The sequence below is a fragment of the Ambystoma mexicanum genome, chromosome 8 (assembly GCF_040938575.1).
Source record: "Ambystoma mexicanum isolate Mex_15411 chromosome 8, UKY_AmexF1_1, whole genome shotgun sequence".
In the NCBI taxonomy this organism is placed as follows: Eukaryota; Metazoa; Chordata; class Amphibia; order Caudata; family Ambystomatidae; genus Ambystoma; species Ambystoma mexicanum.
In genome coordinates, this window is record NC_090929.1 from 1,660,695,861 (window position 1) to 1,660,715,909 (window position 20,049).

General features: G+C 49.8%; 1 protein-coding gene across 1 annotated transcript in view; it reads left to right on the forward strand.

The window, feature by feature from the left end:
- Positions 1–20,049, forward strand: part of GRK5 (G protein-coupled receptor kinase 5) — a 555,873-nt gene that overhangs the window by 191,358 nt on the left and 344,466 nt on the right. The window contains exon 2 of the mRNA XM_069611930.1: positions 18,015–18,110. Coding sequence (XP_069468031.1) covers positions 18,015–18,110 — 96 coding nt within the window. The remainder of the gene's footprint in view (positions 1–18,014; positions 18,111–20,049) is intronic.

The following is a 20,049-nucleotide window of genomic DNA, read 5'->3' on the forward strand; positions in this document are numbered from 1 at the left end:
TCCCCAATCATTGTCCCTAGACCTTCTGCCTCATGTTCATCAGCCCATGTCTGTGTCCTTGAATACCCTTGCAACTCCCTTTGGGGCTGTTGTCATCCTCCTCTTCCCATCGTTCTCGTCCTTCAATGGGTACCATACTCCTGTTAACGATATGATCTATTATATCATATTTGTCCCATACTCATTTCTTTTTCCCCTCTCATCTCTATTTTCTTCTTCCTCTTGTCTTTGCAACCTGTGCTCTTTCAATCTTTGAGCTTTTATTCACGTTTTTCTCTTTTCTTTTTCTTTTCTACATACGTTTTGTTTCCTGTCTCTCTTCCTTGTATGCCCTTTCTCGTTACTTTTCCTTTTTTTCTTTCCTCATCTCTTGAACATCATCAATGCCTCTCTGATCTAACTTCAATAGTATCTGTCCTCCCATCCACTCATTCTGTACAATTGTCATTCCACTTGTCTTTCTCTTTTTTTTGTCTTCTGGTTTCCTCTTCTATTTCTGTCCTTTATCTCATCACGCTCTGTTTGTATTGCGTTTACATATACTTATTAGTCTTACTTTCTTCCATGCTGTCCCCGCTATTATAAGCGGGAGGTGCGTATGTTGGATTAACGTACCCCGTTGCTACTTTTAATTCTTTTAGCAGATACATTCCCTGTTTATCTTCTGTTGTGCTATTGTTTTTTAGGAGGAGACGAGGGGCTAAGTGCTTTGCGTCCTCCTTAAAGCTGATTATGTATCCATTCCTTGTCTGGTGGATCTTCTCTTTCTGGTACATCTTCCAAAGTTCTAAAACAGCTGACCTTTTCTGTAGCTTCTTCCCCGTGTATGTAGTATGCAAGAATGTTGTCATGAGTCGCAGTACTGCCTTTTGATAATGAACCTTCTTGAGGCCACGGCATGAGTGTTTTATTAGTCGTGCCCTGCACCCACTCTGTGTGGCACCTTTTATTTTAGCTGTGTATTGTGGTAATGTCCTTCATAAATGTGACGGGGGAGTGTCCCCCACAATGACAAGCCGTTTTTGACTGTCGATACTTACCCAAAGGTTTTTGTTTGTTATTTAATCACACTTCAACAATCACTTTGGCTCTGCACCATCAATCGCTGCCTGCATATCAAAAATCTATTTTTTCAAAACATTTCAAATTGTATGCAATGACATTCATTTTATATTTGTTTATAGTTTTTATCAATTCGTATTATCCTGTATTTATTTGTTTTAAAGATCTTATTTTATCCTATTCTCAAATACTACTCCCCTATGTTTGATTAAATTCTGCTTTTCTTTAAATACTCCCCTCCTGAGTTTGACACCAATCACTTTCTTTTCGAGGGTCTAATAATTTGTCAAATATTATTGCTTTTGTTATTTCTTTAAGCTCTCAACCTATTGTATCACCACTAATATAAAAGACAGTGGGCCTCATTAGGACTGTGGCGGCCACGGAATGAACGGTAAGGGACCGGCACCGTTCATATCGGGCTGCCACATTATGAGTTTGCTCGCGGGTGGCAGTATGCACGTCTGGTCTTTCCATAAGTGCATACCGGCACCCGCAAGCAGACCAGGATGCTAACAAGGGACCAGTCGTTAACAGGTTCGTTGTTGGCATCCTCCCCATTCCCATTGAGCCCTATGGGGGCTGGAATGGGGATGTACTGGGTCCAGGTGATGTGAAAGGGATTTACCGGGCCCTCCAAGGTCGGAATGGCCCGGTAAGTCCCCTTTTTGGGGTCCCGGACCAGAGTTTGGGGAAGCCATGCTGCTAAAAACTGCATGCCTACCTCCAAACTCGTAATGAGGCCCAGTATATTTTCTACACTGATATTTTTCAAAATCCCCCATAACATGTGTGCACACTTTTTCTGAAATAGTCTCATCCTCCTGATAGACATATCTCCTCTCTATTTTACTCCATTTTAGCAGTGTCACTCACCCTTCCTTGGCTGTAGCTGCAGGAGTCCTTTCAACAATACTTGGTTCCGGAGTATGGTGTGGTCCCTTCTCCCTCCTTAAGGACCGTTCTAAGTTTTCCCACTATATACATGCAAGATGACTCCTCCCCTTTTATTTGCTACTTTCGATGTTTCTACTTGCATTCGTTCAGCTCGAGGCCTTTGGTATCGACCTTTCCCCAATTGACCAGTTTGACATCAGTCCACGGGGTGCATGCGGGTCCCAGACAGGTATTTCTTCAAAGTGGCCCCTGCCAGCTCTCTCGGGTCACATGTGTTATAGCGCTGCTCCTCGCAGGAAACTGGTCTTCCTGCTAATGGTGGAAGACGTTGAGTTTCCGAGGGTTTGGATCTTGAATCATCTGCACCGCTACCAAATGTGCAGTAGCACTTTTTGGGAGTATCTATGTGCAGAATGGAATTACCATAACAAATAATCTTAGGTCCAAATAATCGGACAGGCTCGGAGAATATGGCACAATACTACTTTATTATCAATTCAATAAAGTAGTGCAATCTGGCGAACAATTGTAGTCGGCACACGCAGTTACATTACAGGTACACAGACTTTGTGTGACAAATAATAAAACATATTAGACTTAGGGATTGGTTAGGGGGAACACATTGACTTTATAAGTAGACAAGTGTTAGTTACTTTATTGGCTGCTGCTCTCTGGTAGGCAAGCCTCGAACTTCCTTCTAACTACGTATAATACACATTATAACAGTGAAACAGTAGCAGATTGGCTCATGCAACATTGTATGCTCGTTGCTTAGGCCCTCATGACAGGTTGGCATCTTCTCCCACCTTGGACACCCTGCTCACTAGCAGCCCATGAGCAGAACAAAACTGGTGCTGAGAGCGTCAGACTACTGCCTATTTACCCCTTAGTTCTACCATCTCATCAGCCAAGCCTTCAGCCAAAGCCTCTTCTTTGTAGTTGACCTTGTGGACTGTTCTCTTCCCTGGGACTTTCAAGGGAGTGTAGTTTCACCACTATCTTTGTCGGGGGGTTAAGGAATAGGCCTTGTTTTCGAGTTCTGAATCATGTGCGAGGAGACCTGGTTGCTCCGTTTCACGTAGACTTTTCTGCATCTTTGTCAATACTTGGCACTCATAAATGTTCACTCATTTACTTAATCTAAGAGAAATATACATTGCTTATGCTCGGTAACTCCACTTGTACCCTTCAGTAGCTTCTCGCTCTGACATCCTTGATCTCTGGCCAGCAGCTATTCTTTGTTCATGCATGAATTTGTATTTCCAGCCTCTGTCAGCTCTGGGGTCTCTCCTTCAAGCTTTTCGCTTACTATAATTGAGAGCTGGCGTCCATCTTTTCAACATGGCCGCTTCACCTGTGTTATGTTCTCTACTGCAGCAAGCTTCTATATGGCTCACCCACCTTGTGTTTCTGCGTATAAAAGTTTACTACTCATCTGGATGCTTATAATCTTTGTATAAATGGTTTCTTCTTGCCTATACGTATATTCACTCTTCTTGCTTCAGTACATCTTCTGTCTTTAAGTATTCTCATATTGTTTTGCTGCGTCATTGTATCTTCTCCTTATGACATCACTTTGCACTAGTCAGATTTTCTTTACAACTCCTCTATATTCACTGGTGTCTGCGAATCTTCTGCTACCACCTCTGTACGAGGCTAAATTCGATATAGTTGTCTGAGTGCCTAACGTGTCTCATACACTTGATGCAGTATTGGGATGATACCTGGTGTCATGCACAGTGTCTTCCTGTCTGTCATCCAGTATGACGGAGTTGGGGGGAGGAGCCTTTCAGTGACTGTTAGGGAGAATTCTCATGCATGGTAGATTTCCCTTACCTACCGAGTCCCTCAGCAGCTTTGCTGGATTTCTAGGATTTATTTATTTCACCTGGTAAGTGTGAGCCTTTTTTCCCACTCTTACATGTGTTTTGCTATGTGTGTTTCTACTTTTTGTGTGATCTTGGGCACTGGAACCTCACCTACTCCAGGGCACCATATTATTCATGTGTGTTACACACCACCTTCAATGCAGTGACACAGGGTTGTCTTTTAGACTTCCCACCGACTCCATTTTCTGAGGCTGACTACCCCAGAAAAGGGTAAAGTTGCCATTAACTTTACCTTAGTCACTTTAAACCACAGACCCAGTACACCCCATCTTTCATGGAGTATTGGAAAGGGTTAATTCGTATCCCTTTTTGTCTGTGCTTCTTGGGGCATTGTTTTGCTCCCTTTACATTAAGACTTGGCTGGTGGTAGTGTTATCTACCCTAACTTTTCTACCGCGATTTTCTTATATAAACGTGGTAATGTTTTAGGTTACTTTATCAGCCTCAAACATAAACCCGCTTGACCAAATATATTTTATTTTGGCTCAGGCCTGGTTTATTCACCATTTCTTTTTGTGAAAGTCTTTCTCGTGTTTTACTCCACGCGCCAACCAGGTTTGGTCCCTTTGTTAATGGCTTTTTCGTGGGCTTCAATACAGAAGCCCTCCTTTAGGCGCCTGAGAGTCTGGGTAGGCAGGATGTGAGGGAGGGGTTTTAGGACCCCTGCCATGGGTTCCCTTGGTAACCCAAGTCGCACTCTTGTCTGATTGGCTAAGGGGACTGGCCTTGCCAGGCCAGCCACCCTGCTGTGTGATTGACAGCCAGGCTGTATGAATGGGGGAAAACTGCATAAAAAGCAGGTCTAGGACTGGAAGAGCAGAGTCGCCACTGGAATAAAAGAACCAATGAGGAACTGGAAGAGGAACCCTACAATGACTGAACCACCCGGTGAAGCCTTGCTGCAGGTCCGAATCTCCAGAATCCGACGACAGAGAAGATCGTCCAGGAAACTTCTTCCCTTGAGCTGGTGGGACCAACCAGTTCACCCAAACTGCAAGCCAGGGCCCCTCCTCTGGTCGAATTTGCTGTACAGAGCTACAGTGGGCCGGATAGCCAGGAAGGTCGGACCATGCTTGGGTTTAAACGAGCGCACCTTTTATTTGTTGCTTTGCTCTGCTGCTGGTTTCTTCCCTGGGTAGTGCAGGACCCTCCAGTCTTCCTACTTCTGATCAGTCCGACAGTTGCTTCAGGAACCGTGAGCTTGCAGGAACTACCAGGAACGTCTACCTCAGCTACAGCCCCTCTCCATTTTAAGGTACTGTGCAAATCCGGTTGTGCGTTTCGTTCAGCCACAGTGAAAGTGTTTGATATCTTTCTCCAATCCGAGGGCTTGTCCTTCTCTTCTCTTTGAAATAACTTTTCTACCAACCCACCTCGGCTGGAAACCGTGCCACGAACTTTACCGCAAATTACCCTGAACTGTATTATCTTGAGCAAAAGACTTTTGAACCATTGACTTTGGCCCTAAGCCTTTTCCATCTGATTTTATCATTGTAGTCTCTCTTGTTCGCTTGCCATGAGTACTTATCTGTTGGAGTGGATCCATTTCTGTAAACCTTTCTTTCCCTCCCTTTTAAATTGCTGGACTGCCGTTTTGCCCCCACTTCATTTTGTGAGCTTAACTTGTCTGGAATTTAAGGTAAGGGAAGTGGTGTGGTGTATTAAGTGATTTTTAGACCGCTTATAGTGTAATGTTATACAACTGAAGAGTGAAATAAATGTATATTCTTTTACTTGAAAACCTTGAGTCAGTGTTTGCCTGAATCATAGTAATTGCTGTCCTTTGTGTAATCTCTGCTACTGCTCACTTGCTCTTGAGATGAGTCTGGCTGCGCCGCTACTGCTACCACTTAAACTGTGTAGTACAGACTTGTACCAAAGGTGAAATTGTACTGTCACTTGTAGTCTTGTGTGTGGTTTTCCCAAAGGGTACTGCATATAATTCTGCCTAACAGTGACGTACATGTCTGCTGCTCTACAAATCATTCCTTGGAGGAGGGACTTGAGTGCCTTCCTAAAATGTAGAAGGAAGTGGGCGAGTCTGGTGTTGATTGGAAGGAGGTTCCAGAGTGTGATTCATAGACGGAGAAGGCCTGTTTTCAGGTCCTTTCTTCCTGCAGCAGCGGTGTTGAAGTCTGCTCGTGTCCTTAGTTCTGGTGGATCACAGGTCTCCAGAGATGCAGGTTTTCCCAGTCAGGTAACTTGGAGACTTGAGGGCAATGGTCTTATAGATGGTCTGTGGATTTGTAACTCCCAGTCATTGGTATTGTAACTGGACTAGCTTCAAATGACGCAGAGGTTATAGGTGGGGAATTTGCACTGTCCGCTGGCTAGTGACAATTAACTCTTGGTGAATAAAAATGGTGTGCTGTGTGCCTGTCGAGAACGGAGTCCAGCGATTTATGCCTGGCAAGTAGATTGCATCTCGCCTTTTTTTTTTTTTTACTTTAAACCCTTGAGGGTGAGTACTGAGACGGACAATTAACCTCTTTATAAATGATATGCTGGAAGGATTTGACTCGCTTTTATTTTTAATTGGCTGTTGGGGCAAATTTGTGGATGCTGGATTGGGGAACGCAAAGAATCACAAACCTCTACAAAGCGGGACTTGTCAATGTTCTGGGAAACAGTTGTAACCGCAGAAGGTAGCAGTGTTGAACAGGAGGGGAGCCAGGTAACTTCGAAAGTTTAGAAAATTAGTCATTGTTATGCAAAAAAAGTTTACCAGTTGCTTATTTGCACTTTTAGCTTTGTTTGAAAAATTTAAGAGAATTTTATTCTAAATTGTGAAATTGTGCTTTTTGAGTGATATTACCTATGTGCTGCTATATTTTTAAATTATTAGCTTGCTGAAAAGTTCATTAACTCGGAAGCTGCTAGGTCCGTCTGGACTAAAACTCCCGAGCGGTCTGTAGTCCCTCTGACTACAAATTTGCATACCAGGAGCGTGAGCGCCGGCGCGTGAGGGAGAAGCCGGTCTGTGCTGGTCCGTGGCGCGCCGTGGACTTCATCATTTTGTCTTAAAGTAGCTATATGGCTGGTTTTACGGCTACAGAATACTATGGCAAGGATTGTATTACTGGTGTGTTAATGGATGCTCCATTGGGGGCGGCGGGCAAACGTAGAGCGGGAATTGTAAAACGTCACTTCCCGGCTATTGATGTAAACAATCCAGTACAATGTTTTTGTATACACTGCGTGGTAAATACTGGTAAACCAATCGAGCTCAAGACAGAGGAGAAAATGTGTAATGGCTAGATATTGGAACAAATGTACATCGAAGGGACTAGAGCCATGGTTAACAACCCTATCACAAAAGTGTCGATCCCGGAAGCCACCGATTCTTTGGCCCCATTGAGAACCAAGCAGGCCATCCACTACATATCACAATAAATGTAGTTCAACTCCGGCCCTACATCTCCCAAACTAATTATGAGACTGTAGCTAGGGCAATCATTGGCAGTAGCTTACTAGCTGGTATTGCAAAGGTGGAAACCGCCCGGCTTCAAACACTGCAAAATAGTGTGGTCAGGGTCATTGTTGGCCTGAAAGAGAGAGAGAGGGCGTGTCTGATGCCACGTGCAAGTTGCACTGGCTACCAGTTGAGCCTAGGGCTCATTTTCGGATGCTAATCATCACGCATAAGTGTCTCAATGGGAGTGGCCCTCGTTACCTGGCTGAGGCTTTGTGAAAATAAAACCATGTTGGGACTCTGAGGTCAAACAGCACAAATCAAATACACAATCCAAAGCGCCATCTTGTGCTTTCTTTGTGGCGGCGCCCAAGGCATGGATTGATACCCCCCTGATCTCAGAGATCGTGAGTCGATGGCGACGTTTAGGGAAAAGATCAAGACGCTGCTATTTAAATAGGGCTCCTGTTAAGTTTGTTTACCCGAGTCGTTGGTGTGTGCATGTCTTGCTGTTTGTTGCGCCCTCACGCGTCCGTGTTTTATTGAGCGCTATACAAATGAAAAGTGTAAAGTGAAGGAGAGCGCTTTAAGGCAGTTGCAACATAGTCGTATGCCAGCAGGTTATCCTTCAGCCCTGTGAGTCTAGATTGAACTGTCGTTCACTCACACATTCAAGACAGCCATGCAGAGGCAAGTGGAGGCGTTGGCACAGATGGAGGCGTGATGCACAGGGATGAACCTTACTGGGAACTGTTCAGCTCCTAGTTGTGATCTTGAAAAGTGTGCTTGGATCGACTCCTAAGATACCAAGAGCGACTTTTGAATTCCCTGTGAATGGTTGCCATAAACACCTACCCATGCGACATTAACTCGGTGTGTTTTGGAGTCTGTATGAAGGAGCCCAATGACGTCTAGAAGGCCCTCATGCAGGATTAAGTTACGCTTGAAAGTCATAGCCTTCTTCCCCTCTGGAAGTAGGATTTAAGCATGCAGTTCATTTGCCTAGAGCAGCGAAAATCAGGCGTGCACCCCCCATAAAGCTAAAGGCCACGAGCCTTTAAGCTTGGGAGTTGCCCACAGTGACAAGGGGGGGGGGCCGCAGGACGGAAAGACAGGCCGCAATAAGGTGCGCCCCTCACCCGTTGGTGGTGCCCTGGTATAACGCAGGCATCCCAAAGAAGAGCCCGACAAGGAGGGGACCCACACAGCAGAGCTGCTTACTGGCGGTAGGCACCAGCCCCTTGGGCAGTAGTGTTCTCTTCCCTCTTTACTTCAAAAAGGAGGGGAAGAGGAAAAGAAAAGATGAGGGGAAACAGAGCCACGCACCTGTGTGCGAGTGGCTGTCGTCCAATGCCAGCCTTCCTGGTTTCCCAGGGGCCTGTGATAGCCTCAGGGCACATTTGGCCTATAAAGACAGGGCTGCTGGAGCAGCACTGGTATCACCACAAAGACATTTGACCGCTACCCACGGCCAATTGCAGCATTGAACTTGTGAACTACTGCATCCCCACTGCGTAGCGATGTAAGGCAGACCAAGATGTGTTTCTAAAAGGGACTTAAAACTTCAACCAGCTTCATTGGCGTAATAAGGCATAAGCGTTGGCATCTAAAACACTCTGGCAGAATATCTCTGGCCGAGAGGAAGAAGAAGCCGGGTCAGCACTGCAGAAGGACCACTCTGGCCCGAGTGTACTGGACTCTGCGTTCGCAGACCCAGCTTCTTGTTTGCCCGCACCCACCCACCCACCCTGGAAAAAGGTACATTTGGGCAAGCGCAAGAGAACTGTCGTGGAGCAGACGGCAGGGGCCTGGAAGGAAGCTGCTAGCAGGAACAGGAGTGCTCACCAGATAATGTACAGGTCCCAAACACACCGACCTGGGGGCCCACGCTGGGGGGCACCCAGGGAGCAAAGAAGGGCAACTTCCAGTTCCTGGCCCAACTGCCCAAAGGTACAGAACTAAGGTAACGCTGCACATCGGTTTGTTGGCAAATAAACACAATACTCCTTTTGTGTCAGTATTATGTTTAATAAAAAGCCATAGCCTTGTTATTGCCAACACAATCATGAGTGTGTGTTGTTAATGTGTGATGGCACATAAGGATAGCGGTTCCACAGCTCGGTGCCCTTGTCCCCAGCAGTCGTTCCTGCTTTACCAGTTGGCAGCTGCTTTGAGCTCGAAAAAATCCATCGAATAGTTCACAGGAACACCAGGCTGACTTCCTTCTGCACCACCCCATCATTACCTGTCGATAGAGTTGGCTGTAGTTGGTGGCATTGCGTTTACCCTCCTAGGGGGAGAGGCTGGGGGCAGTGGCCTGCCAGGCGGTAGTTGCCATTTATCGAGGAAGATTGGCCATGTAACCAGGCAGAATGGAAGCCAACATCCAACTCTAAAACCCAAAAACAAGTAGGTCCAAATGGCTGGCACTGAAGTGGCTGCCAACCGAGGCACAGGGCAGTGGAGCCAAACGCCCACCATGAAATACATCTGCCTCCAGCATGCTTTCATCCCTGTACAAGTGTAGCATTAATGGTGACCCAAATGGCCCAAACTAGGGAGGAGCCCGAGTTCAGCGTTACCAGCAAATCGGGCATTAGGCTTCCTTAGAATGCGGGCGTTAACTCGAGTTATTTAATCGTACTACCGTGGACGCGGTCATCTGTAAGCACCTGGCCTCATGTATGTGGCATTGCCGTGATGTCCGCTGTCTCTCCTTGTTTAATGTGCCGAGCGATGGGGAATGACCGCGATTCCCTTTGAACTCTCATAAATAAGCACACGTGGACTCCCAGATCCGGGTTGTGATGGCAGTCGGAAGAATTATGTAAAATATTGGATTTGGGTAGTTTTGCACTTTTTTGCAAATGGATTTGGTGGCATGGCTGGCTGAGCGGCCTGGCATATCTTCCCGGCACCCTTTTAACCCTGAAGTACTTGGCACTGTAAATTACTTCAGGGTGAGAGCACTAGCGGGGGTGGGTGGTGATCATTCAGGTGCGAATATATTATATTGAAGGTACTTATATAACGCACAGTCACCAACGGAATTGGTCCCCAGGCGCTCTGGTGGATCTGTAAACGATAAGGTGGGATGGGTTAGTAAGGTGAGGAGGGAGTAGGATAGTGAGAGGAGTGGTGTTCTGCTGGCAGCTTCAACTTGGTGTACACCGGGTGATGAGCTTAGGTGCGAGTATCGGAGCGATGTCAGTCCTCGTGTGCTGTTGGTGCAGTTTGTGTTGTTGCGGTGTAATGAAGTGCGTGCGGTTTGTTGTGCGAGAAGTGGTTGTGTGCGTTTTTGAGTGAGTTAGGTATGCTGAAAGTTTGGGCTTTTTTGTTTAGTGGGTTATATGACATTGGACCAGTTAACTTTCCACAGTTCTGTCTGAGTGTGGCACTTGCCAAGCTTCACAATCCCATCCAGGTGCGGCGCAGAATAATGTTCACCATTCTGTTTCAGCGTGGCATTTGCTAATTTCGTAATTCCATATAAGTGTGGCACATGCTAACATTCACAATTGCATTTAATGTGGCACTTGCTAACCTTCACCATCCCACCTAGAAGCGACTTGGGCTAATATGTACAATTGTAAGTGTGGGACATGGGAACATTCCCAGTTCGACTTAAATGTTGCACGTGGTAATCTTCATGTGTCACATGCTAAGGTTCACAGTCCCTCCAAGAGTGCCACATACTAACATTCACAGACCTGTCTAGATGCTAGGCAGGCTAAAGTTCACAAATCTCTCTGGGTGTGGTGCTTGTTGACATTGGCAAGTATGTTAGTATGTGGTGTAAGGTAACATTTACAAATCTGTCCTGAATAGATTCAGGCTGGTGTTCTAGAATCTTTCTAAGTATGCATGGTGTAAGCCTATGCTAGTATGTTATGGGAAGGAAAGGTAGAGTGGCAGCGGCTTTCTGGAGTAGAGTAATTGCTCTACACCCCACCCATGCCACACTTACAGTTTTTGTTGGTGTCTGTTCATGGCTGGCTTCACTGGCTTCCCATGCGGACACCTGCCGACACTCTCTGGAGCTACCCTTGGCCTTGGGGCCCTTAGCCGCAGGGGCTGTCGGGCAGAGGGCTGCCCTAGGGGATCGGTTATGACCTGGTGAGTCAGCCAATGGGAGGCTGTGGGTAGGATAGGAGGCGGGAGGGAGAGGGGAGAGCAGGAAGTGCTTGCCGGCAAACTAGGCCTACACACGGGGCCTGGAGATGGATTATTCCCACACAAAATGGGCAAGAAGGGGGTGCATGGTCAAAGGACTGTGCTTACATGCTTTCAGTATGTTAAAAGGAAGCGGGTGGCGGTCTGCGGTCACTAGACCCAAACAACGGGAGTAACAGCCAATTCGAGCCGTGGGGGGGATGGGAGGCGGGATGGGAGGCGGGAGAGCAGAAAGTTCTCGCCGGCAAACTAGGCCTGCACACGGGGCCTATTCGTATTCGAATAGCGTTGCAGGCAGCCCTCGCATGTAGGCAATACTGGCTGTTAACTTGGTGCTGTTTTATTATGTGATTTGTGGTCCGTTAACAGCTGTTCTGGCCTGCAAATGCGAAGCTTAGTACATAGTGCAATCTTTTCCTTCCGCAGACTTGAAGGGGGCACAGTATGCCAAGTTGCCAACTGTCGGGCGAGCGCAGACGCTCTCCAACCCCTGCGGCGGTGTTTTGGACTGCATGCACACATCACGTGGTTTCCATTCAGGCCCATCAGCCTCATGACGTGGCGGACAAGAGCTATGACCCTCGGCGGGAAACTCCTTGCGTGTCCCCTTGTGACTCCTCATTGCTCGGTGCGCCGCCATCTTTGACTCTCCAGTATTGGTAGGTTTAGTGTTCCTAAAATGCACTAATATCCGGCTTCCATTTCTTCAACTAAACACACTGCCTTTTCATTCCTGATTTGCATATGTTTTCACCGTTTCATATATTTAGTAATTGGTTTTCATGTTACATAAGTTTTATATATTTTTCAATGTGCTACTTCCTCTCATTTTCGGGCTACAATATTACTCTAGTAACTGTTGCATGTCACCCCTGTAGGGGGACATGGTATCTTCCATTGTGTGTTGTGGTCACATGGTTACCCATGTGACCACGTTAATAAAAGGTACGAGCTGCTTCCGGCTCGTCAGTCACTCCCATTCTGGCTCCAGCGTCGTCCCTGCTGCACCAGGCTGGTGCTGCGCTGTTGGTGCTGGGCCCACGGACGGGGCCCAGCTTAAGGACGGTGCCCCTGCCGGGCAACGCTGTCCCTGTGGGTCCCCCAGCCATGTGAGGCGGGTTGGGGATGGGACCCCGGCCTGGGTGCCCCCAGACCCGGGGCCGCGGTGGCCAGGTGGACCTGGCCACGTGTGCGGAGCTCCGGTGCTCTGGAGCGGGGTGGGCAGAACCCCCACCCCTGAGTATGCGGCATGGGCGCCGCCGAAGTGTGTGTGTTGTCGGGTGCCACCCGACCCGAGCATGGGGCTGCCCGGTGATCCGGAGCAGCCCCCAACAATGGCGACGAGGAAGTCGTGCCCCGCGTGCCCCGGAAAATGCATGCGGAGGCGGGCCCATCTCCAACTGGGCCCGCAATGGAGGAAGGCTGGCTAGCTGCCCGTCCCGCCCCCGTGGGAGATGGAACAAGTCGGCAACTGTGCCGCATGGAGGAGAGGTTGTGGCCTGAGGGAGGCGCAGTGGCTGCTCTCCCTCTCCCCTGTGTGAAGGAGGATTGGCGGCGTCGGCCGCGTGTGCTGCTGCTTCCCCCCATCTGAGGAAGAGAAATGCTCTGCGGCCTCAGCCGCAACGGGTCCCGCAAGAAGGTACAGGGGGCGGGCCCAATTCCAACTGGGCCCGCAAAGGCATCGGGGTGGGGCCCGCTCCCCACCCGCGTGGAGGGGAAGGAATCTGCGGCGTCTCAGCCGCATTGTGAGAGCGGCGGTGGGCGCGTGCGCTGCCCCTCCCGCATCTGACGGGGAGCTGCCCGCGGCCTCGGCCGCCGTACACGAGAGTGGGGTGGCGGCCGCGGCCACAAGAGGAGATGGACAGCATCCGCCGAAATGGTGAGGGGGGCTGCCCCTCCCCCGCGACCTGGCCGCAGCGCACGCTGATGAGGCCGGAGAGTGAAATGAGGGGCCGCCGAACAGCTGAGGCGGCCCCGACGGAGGAACGGCATCGGCCGTGGCACAGGGGCCGCCCAACAACTGAGGCGGCCCCCAACAGGAGGCAGACCCATCACCACCTGGGCCCGCCACTAAGGAGATGTGCTCCGGAGAGGGAAAAGAAAAAAATGTGTAGAACGAGGATGTCGAGGCCTGGACAGGACAAGGCAGAGCGGTGTAGTGGCCCTTTCAACAGCATGGGCAATGATGGCAGCAGGCATGGAGGAGGGTTGCAGCTCTCATGAGTGCTTGTGCGCCCTTGGCTGGGATGAGCAGCAACCTAAGGGCATTGGCCTGCCATCCGGCCACCGGCCCAGCATCCGGTCAGGGAAATACGATAAGCCCGGGCACCCGCAGGAATGGAAGAGCAGGAAGAAAGGAAAGGTGATCCACAGCACCCCGCCAAGAAGAGCTGCAGGAGACTTGAATGGCCAAACACAATGCCAGCAGCCCCTATGTGAAAGGGGAAGTGTGTGGAGGGGCCTGTCGTCCGTCACCAGTGCCCTGCCGCGGGTTGTCCCCACACAAGTGGACCTAGCCGATGTGGCCCCTGGGCCTCCCCAGGTGCGGCTTTGCCGGCCCTGTGTGACTTTGGTGAAAGTTGGCGGGGGCTCGGACGGTGTGTACTGCAACTCCACAGGTGTGGAATATGGACACCACCATCGACATCCCCATGAAGACGGGGGGCCTGCAGACATGGACTTGTTTAAAGTGGCCCAGTATCTGGGCAATGTGATGTTTGGGCACACCTGCGCATGCACAATGCTACGTGTGGTTTGCAGTGGTGCTTTTGTGTGACAAGTCAGAACCACTCACCCAGGTTAATAAAGGGTATGCAAATTAGTAGTGGTTCAAGTAGCAGTAGTCATGGTTAGGTTGGGACGTTGGGGGTTTTGTTTTGTTGTTATGAAAAAGGAGGAGTGTTGCATGTCACCCCTGTAGGGGGACATGGTATCTTCCATTGTGTGTTGTGGTCACATGGTTACCCATGTGACCACGTTAATAAAAGGTACGAGCTGCTTCCGGCTCGTCAGTCACTCCCATTCTGGCTCCAGCGTCGTCCCTGCTGCACCAGGCTGGTGCTGCGCTGTTGGTGCTGGGCCCACGGACGGGGCCCAGCTTAAGGACGGTGCCCCTGCCGGGCAACGCCGTCCCTGTGGGTCCCCCAGCCATGTGAGGCGGGTTGGGGATGTGACCCCGGCCTGGGTGCCCCCAGAGCCGGGGCCGCGGTGGCCAGGTGGACCTGGCCACGTGTGCGGAGCTCTGGTGCTCTGGAGCGGGGTGGGCAGAACCCCCACCCCTGAGTATGCGGCATGGGCGCCGCCGAAGTGTGTGTGTTGTCGGGTGCCACCCGACCCGAGCATGGGGCTGCCCGGTGATCCGGAGCAGCCCCCAACAGTAACGTGGCATGGCACCAAGCACATTGCTTTTTATAACTTGTTTTTAAAAATGTAAATTTGACAATAAGCCCAGGCTAGTTGTGTTAAGGAGTACGTAGTGCCTTGTGTGGTGTGTTGGGTTTATTTACAGTGTGGGTTCTGGCTTTCCTCGAGCCTGTAACTTTGCAGTGGTCCGTAAGCAAGTGAAGACATTAAATTAAAATGATTACATTACAATATATACAGAAAAGGGCTGCAGGGGTGTAAAATGGTCTTGTAGGAGGGGTCCTCATCATGGTATTATAAATCCTGCCCCCACCTCGGGGCATGAGCGGGAAGCAGGCGGCCATGATTTGGGAAAGGGTCCTTGTGTAAGACTAAAGTTTGACCATTTCCTCACCTATGCGCTGTACTGCATCTGTACTGCTCGGCCCTGTGCAATATCACCAACTCTTCGAACTGCTCACTTACCTTCCCGAATGTAATGTCTTTATGCCAGCGCCCAGATGCCCCCGGGCTTGGCGCGCTCTACAAATGCCAAATAAAGATACATGTATAGTGTTCATGCCTCCGGCGGTCTATAATGCCATTGTCAGTGTTAACAGCAATATCGGGCTTGCAGTCGTAGTGCTGAAATAAAACCTGTTACTTTAATAATGATCGCTTTATTTTGTAATATTAAAATGGCAAGGCTGTCTTTTGAAAAGGTTTTAAGCATTTAATTTCTAAACTTGGATTGGAATAAGTGTTTCTCTTGACAATTCAAAGCATTGTTGTTCCTCGTTCTACTTTTCACGCTGGGTGTGTTAAATCGGATGCTTCATGTGATTTGGAAGGTGCATGGAGTGGTCCTGTGCCGGTGTGTATCTGGCTTGGACATTGCATTGCTGGTCTCTCATGGTGGAGACTTGCTTTCTGCTGTTTCCATCTTGGTTTCTGAAGTGACAGTGAATGGGGCAGGGGTTGGGCAGTCTCTTCCTTGGGTTCTGTAATGCAGCTGCGGTTGGGCAGTCTCTTCCTTGGGTTGTGTAGGGCATTCTCCTCCTTGGGTTCCGTAATGCGGCAGGGGTTGGGCCGTCTCTTCCTTGGGTTCTGTAATGCGGCAGGGGTTGGGCATTCTCTCCCTTTGGTTCTGTAATGCAGCAGCGGTTGGGCATTCTCTCCCTTTGGTTCTGTAATGCAGCCGCGGTTGGGCATTCTCTCCCTTTGGTTCTGTAATGCAGCCGCGGTTGGGCATTCTCTCAATTTGGTTCTGTAATGCAGCCGCGGTTGGGCAGTCTCTTCCTTGGGTTGTGTAGGGAATTCTCATCCTTGGGTTCTGTAATGCGGCAGGGGTTGGGCAGTCTCTTCCTTGGGTTCCGTAATGCGGGAGGGATTGGGCCGTCTCTTCCTTGGGTTCTGTAATGCGGCAGGGTTTGGGCATTCTCTCCCTTTGGTTCTGTAATGCGGCAGCGGTTGGGCATTCTCTCCCTTTGGTTCTGTAATGCAGCTGCGGTTGGACATTCTCTCCCTTTGGTTCTGTAATGCAGCCGTGGTTGGGCAGTCTCTTCCTTGGGTGGGTTGTGTAGGGCATTCTCATCCTTGTGTTCTGTAATGCGGCAGTGGTTGGGCAGTCTCCTCCTTGGGTTCCGTAATGCGGCAGTGGTTGGGCAGTCTCCTCCTTGGGTTCCGTAATGCGGCAGGGGTTGGGCCGTCTCTTCCTTGGGTTCTGTAATGCGGCAGGGATGTGGCATTTTCTCCCTTTGGTTCTGTAATGCGGCAGCGGTTGGGCATTCTCTCTCTTTGGTTCTGTAATGCAGCCGCGGTTGGGCATTCTCTCCATTTGGTTCTGTAATGCAGCCGCGGTTGGGCAGTCTCTTCCTTGGGTTGTGTAGGGAATTCTCATCCTTGGGTTCTGTAATGCGGCAGGGGTTGGGCAGTCTCTTCCTTGGGTTCCATAATGCGGGAGGGGTTGGGCCGTCTCGGTTTGGGCATTCTCTCCCTTTGGTTCTGTAATGCAGCAGCGGTTGGGCATTCTCTCCCTTTGGTTCTGTAATGCAGCTGCGGTTGGACATTCTCTCCCTTTGGTTCTGTAATGCAGCCGTGGTTGGGCAGTCTCTTCCTTGGGTGGGTTGTCTAGGGCATTCTCATCCTTGGGTTCTGTAATGCGACAGGGGTTGGGCATTCTCTCCCTTTGGTTCTGTAATGCGGCAGCGGTTGGGCATTCTCTCCCTTTGGTTCTGTAATGCAGCCGCGGTTGGACATTCTCTCCCTTTGGTTCTGTAATGCAGCCGTGGTTGGGCAGTCTCTTCCTTGGGTTGTGTAGGGCATTCTCATCCTTGGGTTCTGTAATGCGGCAGGGGTTGGGCAGTCTCTTCCTTGGGTTCTGTAATGCGGCAGCGGTTGGGCATTCTCTCCCTTTGGTTCTGTAATGCAGCCGTGGTTGGGCAGTCTCTTCCTTGGGTGGGTTGTCTAGGGCATTCTCATCCTTGGGTTCTGTAATGCGGCAGCGGTTGGGCATTCTCTCCCTTTGGTTCTGTAATGCAGCCGCGGTTGGACATTCTCTCCCTTTGGTTCTGTAATGCGGCAGGGGTTGGGCAGTCTCTTCCTTGGGTTCTGTAATGCGGCAGGGTTTGGGCATTCTCTCCCTTTGGTTCTGTAATGCGGCAGCGGTTGGGCATTCTCTCCCTTTGGTTCTGTAATGCAGCCGCGGTTGGACATTCTCTCCCTTTGGTTCTGTAAAGCGGCAGGGGTTGGGCAGTCTCTTCCTTGGGTTCTGTAATGCGGCTGGGGTAGTGCATCGTCTTCCCTGAGTTATGTAATACAGCAGGGGTGTAGGGCACATCAAGCTATGGGGCTCTGTAATGCATCAGGGGTAGGACATACTATTGTTTGGGTTATGCAATGTGGCAAGGGTAGGGCACAGTGAGCTATGGGACCCTGTACTGTAGCGGGGGTAGGGCATTCTCTTCCTTGGGTAATGCAATGCGGCATCGGTAGGGCACAGTGAGCTGTACTGCTACAGGGATTGGGCATGTCAGCAGGTGTGGGGCACAGTGATCTGGCATCCTGTACCGCGGCACGGAAGTGCTGATCCTAATTGTCCTGTGCCGCAGTAGTGTATGAGCACCGTAAATCTAATTGTCCTGTGCCGCAGTAGTGTATGAGCACCGTAAATGCCACAGTTGGTCGCGGGATTTCGACACTGAGCCACAGCAGTGATGTTGTCTTTATTTTCCTTGCAGGGGGTGGAGGAAAACGCAAAGGCAAAAGCAAGAAGTGGAAGGAGATCCTGAAGTTCCCTCACATCAGTCAGTGCGAAGAGCTTCGGAGAACGACGGGTAAGTAGTCGTACCCATTGCCACTGTCACCCTTTATCTTCACATGCTGGCATAATCTAGTACTGGATGCATAAAGATATGTAGTAGGCTTCACTGGTTGTAACCTGGCAGTGACCTAACTTGGTGAAGCCAGTTGAGCTGTTGATGGTTCATGCGTGGAGTTGTAGAGCTTGTTATTGTAGTTGATTACAAAGGGTGGCCATAGGGTTTAATTAAACCTGATGCCCACTCTTTGCCTCTTTCCTTCGACTATCCACAAGATGGTCTGCCCTGGACCGTCCTTAGGATAGCTTTCTTACTCTGCATGGGCTGTGTTCCTGGTGCTATAATGGAGGCACAGCCTAGCTTCAGGTTCCATGCATTTCTAAACCCCTTGTATGTCTTATGAGAATGTCAAAAGAAGTGTCTCATGGTTGCAGAGTCTGCTGATCTTGTTCAAACAGTCTACCGGGATCTGGACTGAAGCGACCTCACTTGGCAGTGCCCACGTGAAGCCTCTTTAGAAACTTTCCAATGAGGTTAAGAGACTGGAAGCCGCCATGCCCGGCAGCAAGGTTGCCAAAAGCATTCTCAGTGGGCACATCTCACACTTGAACGCAGTGTTCCTCGCTCCGTTTTGGACTGAGAACCACTGGCGGGCCTTGTCTAGGGGGCCGAGGTCATCGGCTCTTCTTGACTGGTATGTTTGTATTCATGGATGAGAATTTTCCTGGGCCCATGTGAGTTGCCTGTGTTTTTTCTACTGTCCTTGCCATTATTCAGTGTTGTCTGGGCCAAAAGCGATGTTGGTGGACCTGGTGCGGTGGTCAAAGTAAGGATTTGATTAGGAGGAGCGCAAAGCAGCCACTGGGTATCTGGCATGCTCCAGTAGGCAGGAGACGCCTCGGTGAACCAGAAGCTACCTGGCATGCCACACATTTGACACCCACATGAGATGCAGACCATAGCTTTTTGTCAATTATCAATGACCTATTCTGCTGTAAATCTCTTCTGGGTGTGTCCGAATCCGCACATTCCTAGATATAGAGAGGTCTCTGTGTGGGACCAGTTGGCCAATGTGGCTCCTGGTAGCTGTTGGTGTCAAGCCAACCAGGCACTCCACGGCTTTACACATGGAACAAAAACATTTCGAACCCTGTGGTGACTGGTGACTGTCGGGACACCTATCAAGTTCAGGGACTGGCCAGGCTCCCCAAGATGTAGGGGGACCATGCTCCATTGTGAGGTCGTGAACGGGTGGTCATGCCCCATTATTAAGTTGAGCTGCTGGCATGGCTCATCGTTGCCACCCAGTATTGCCCCACGGCAGGTTACTTATTGCTTTTAGTGCCCCAGTGGAAACCCAGAGGTGTGACGGGGAAAGTGAAGAGTTGAATAAAAATGGGCATAGCTTCGGTGATTGGAAAGGGGTCTGGCATGGAAATGGTACGCGGTCCTCTCTGCAGAGTCTTTCTTCCATATCTATGGCTGTTGGTGCGAGGTCAGAGTGTGACAAGGTAGCCGGGCAAAGAGAAGGTTGCAGAGGAGGCCTGCCACCTGGATGGGATGTGATAGCTTTGATCTGTGAGAAAGAGGTGCCGGTGGGCCAGCAGCATTCCAGAAGCTGCTAATGTGATGTTAGGAGCCACGACTGGGCTTGTGCTTCTCCGTCCTCTTTCCAGGTTTGTGTCTGGAAAGAGGCTGGTGTTGCAGCTCCCTTTCGGATCCTGCAGAATCGAGCCCTATCGGTCCCAAATCTTTGCCCGGGCATGCCCGCTTGGAGAAGAAATGGCAATTTGTAGTTCTCTGGATGGAGCAAGTTTTTGTTGCGCAGGAGAAGGAAGGACTATGCATTGCATTATGGCCACATGCACTTAAAGGCCTCTTGTTCAAAGTGCTCAAATGTCCCCTATTGGCTGCTGGCAATGAAGGACGCCAGCCACAAAATCTTTGCTAATGT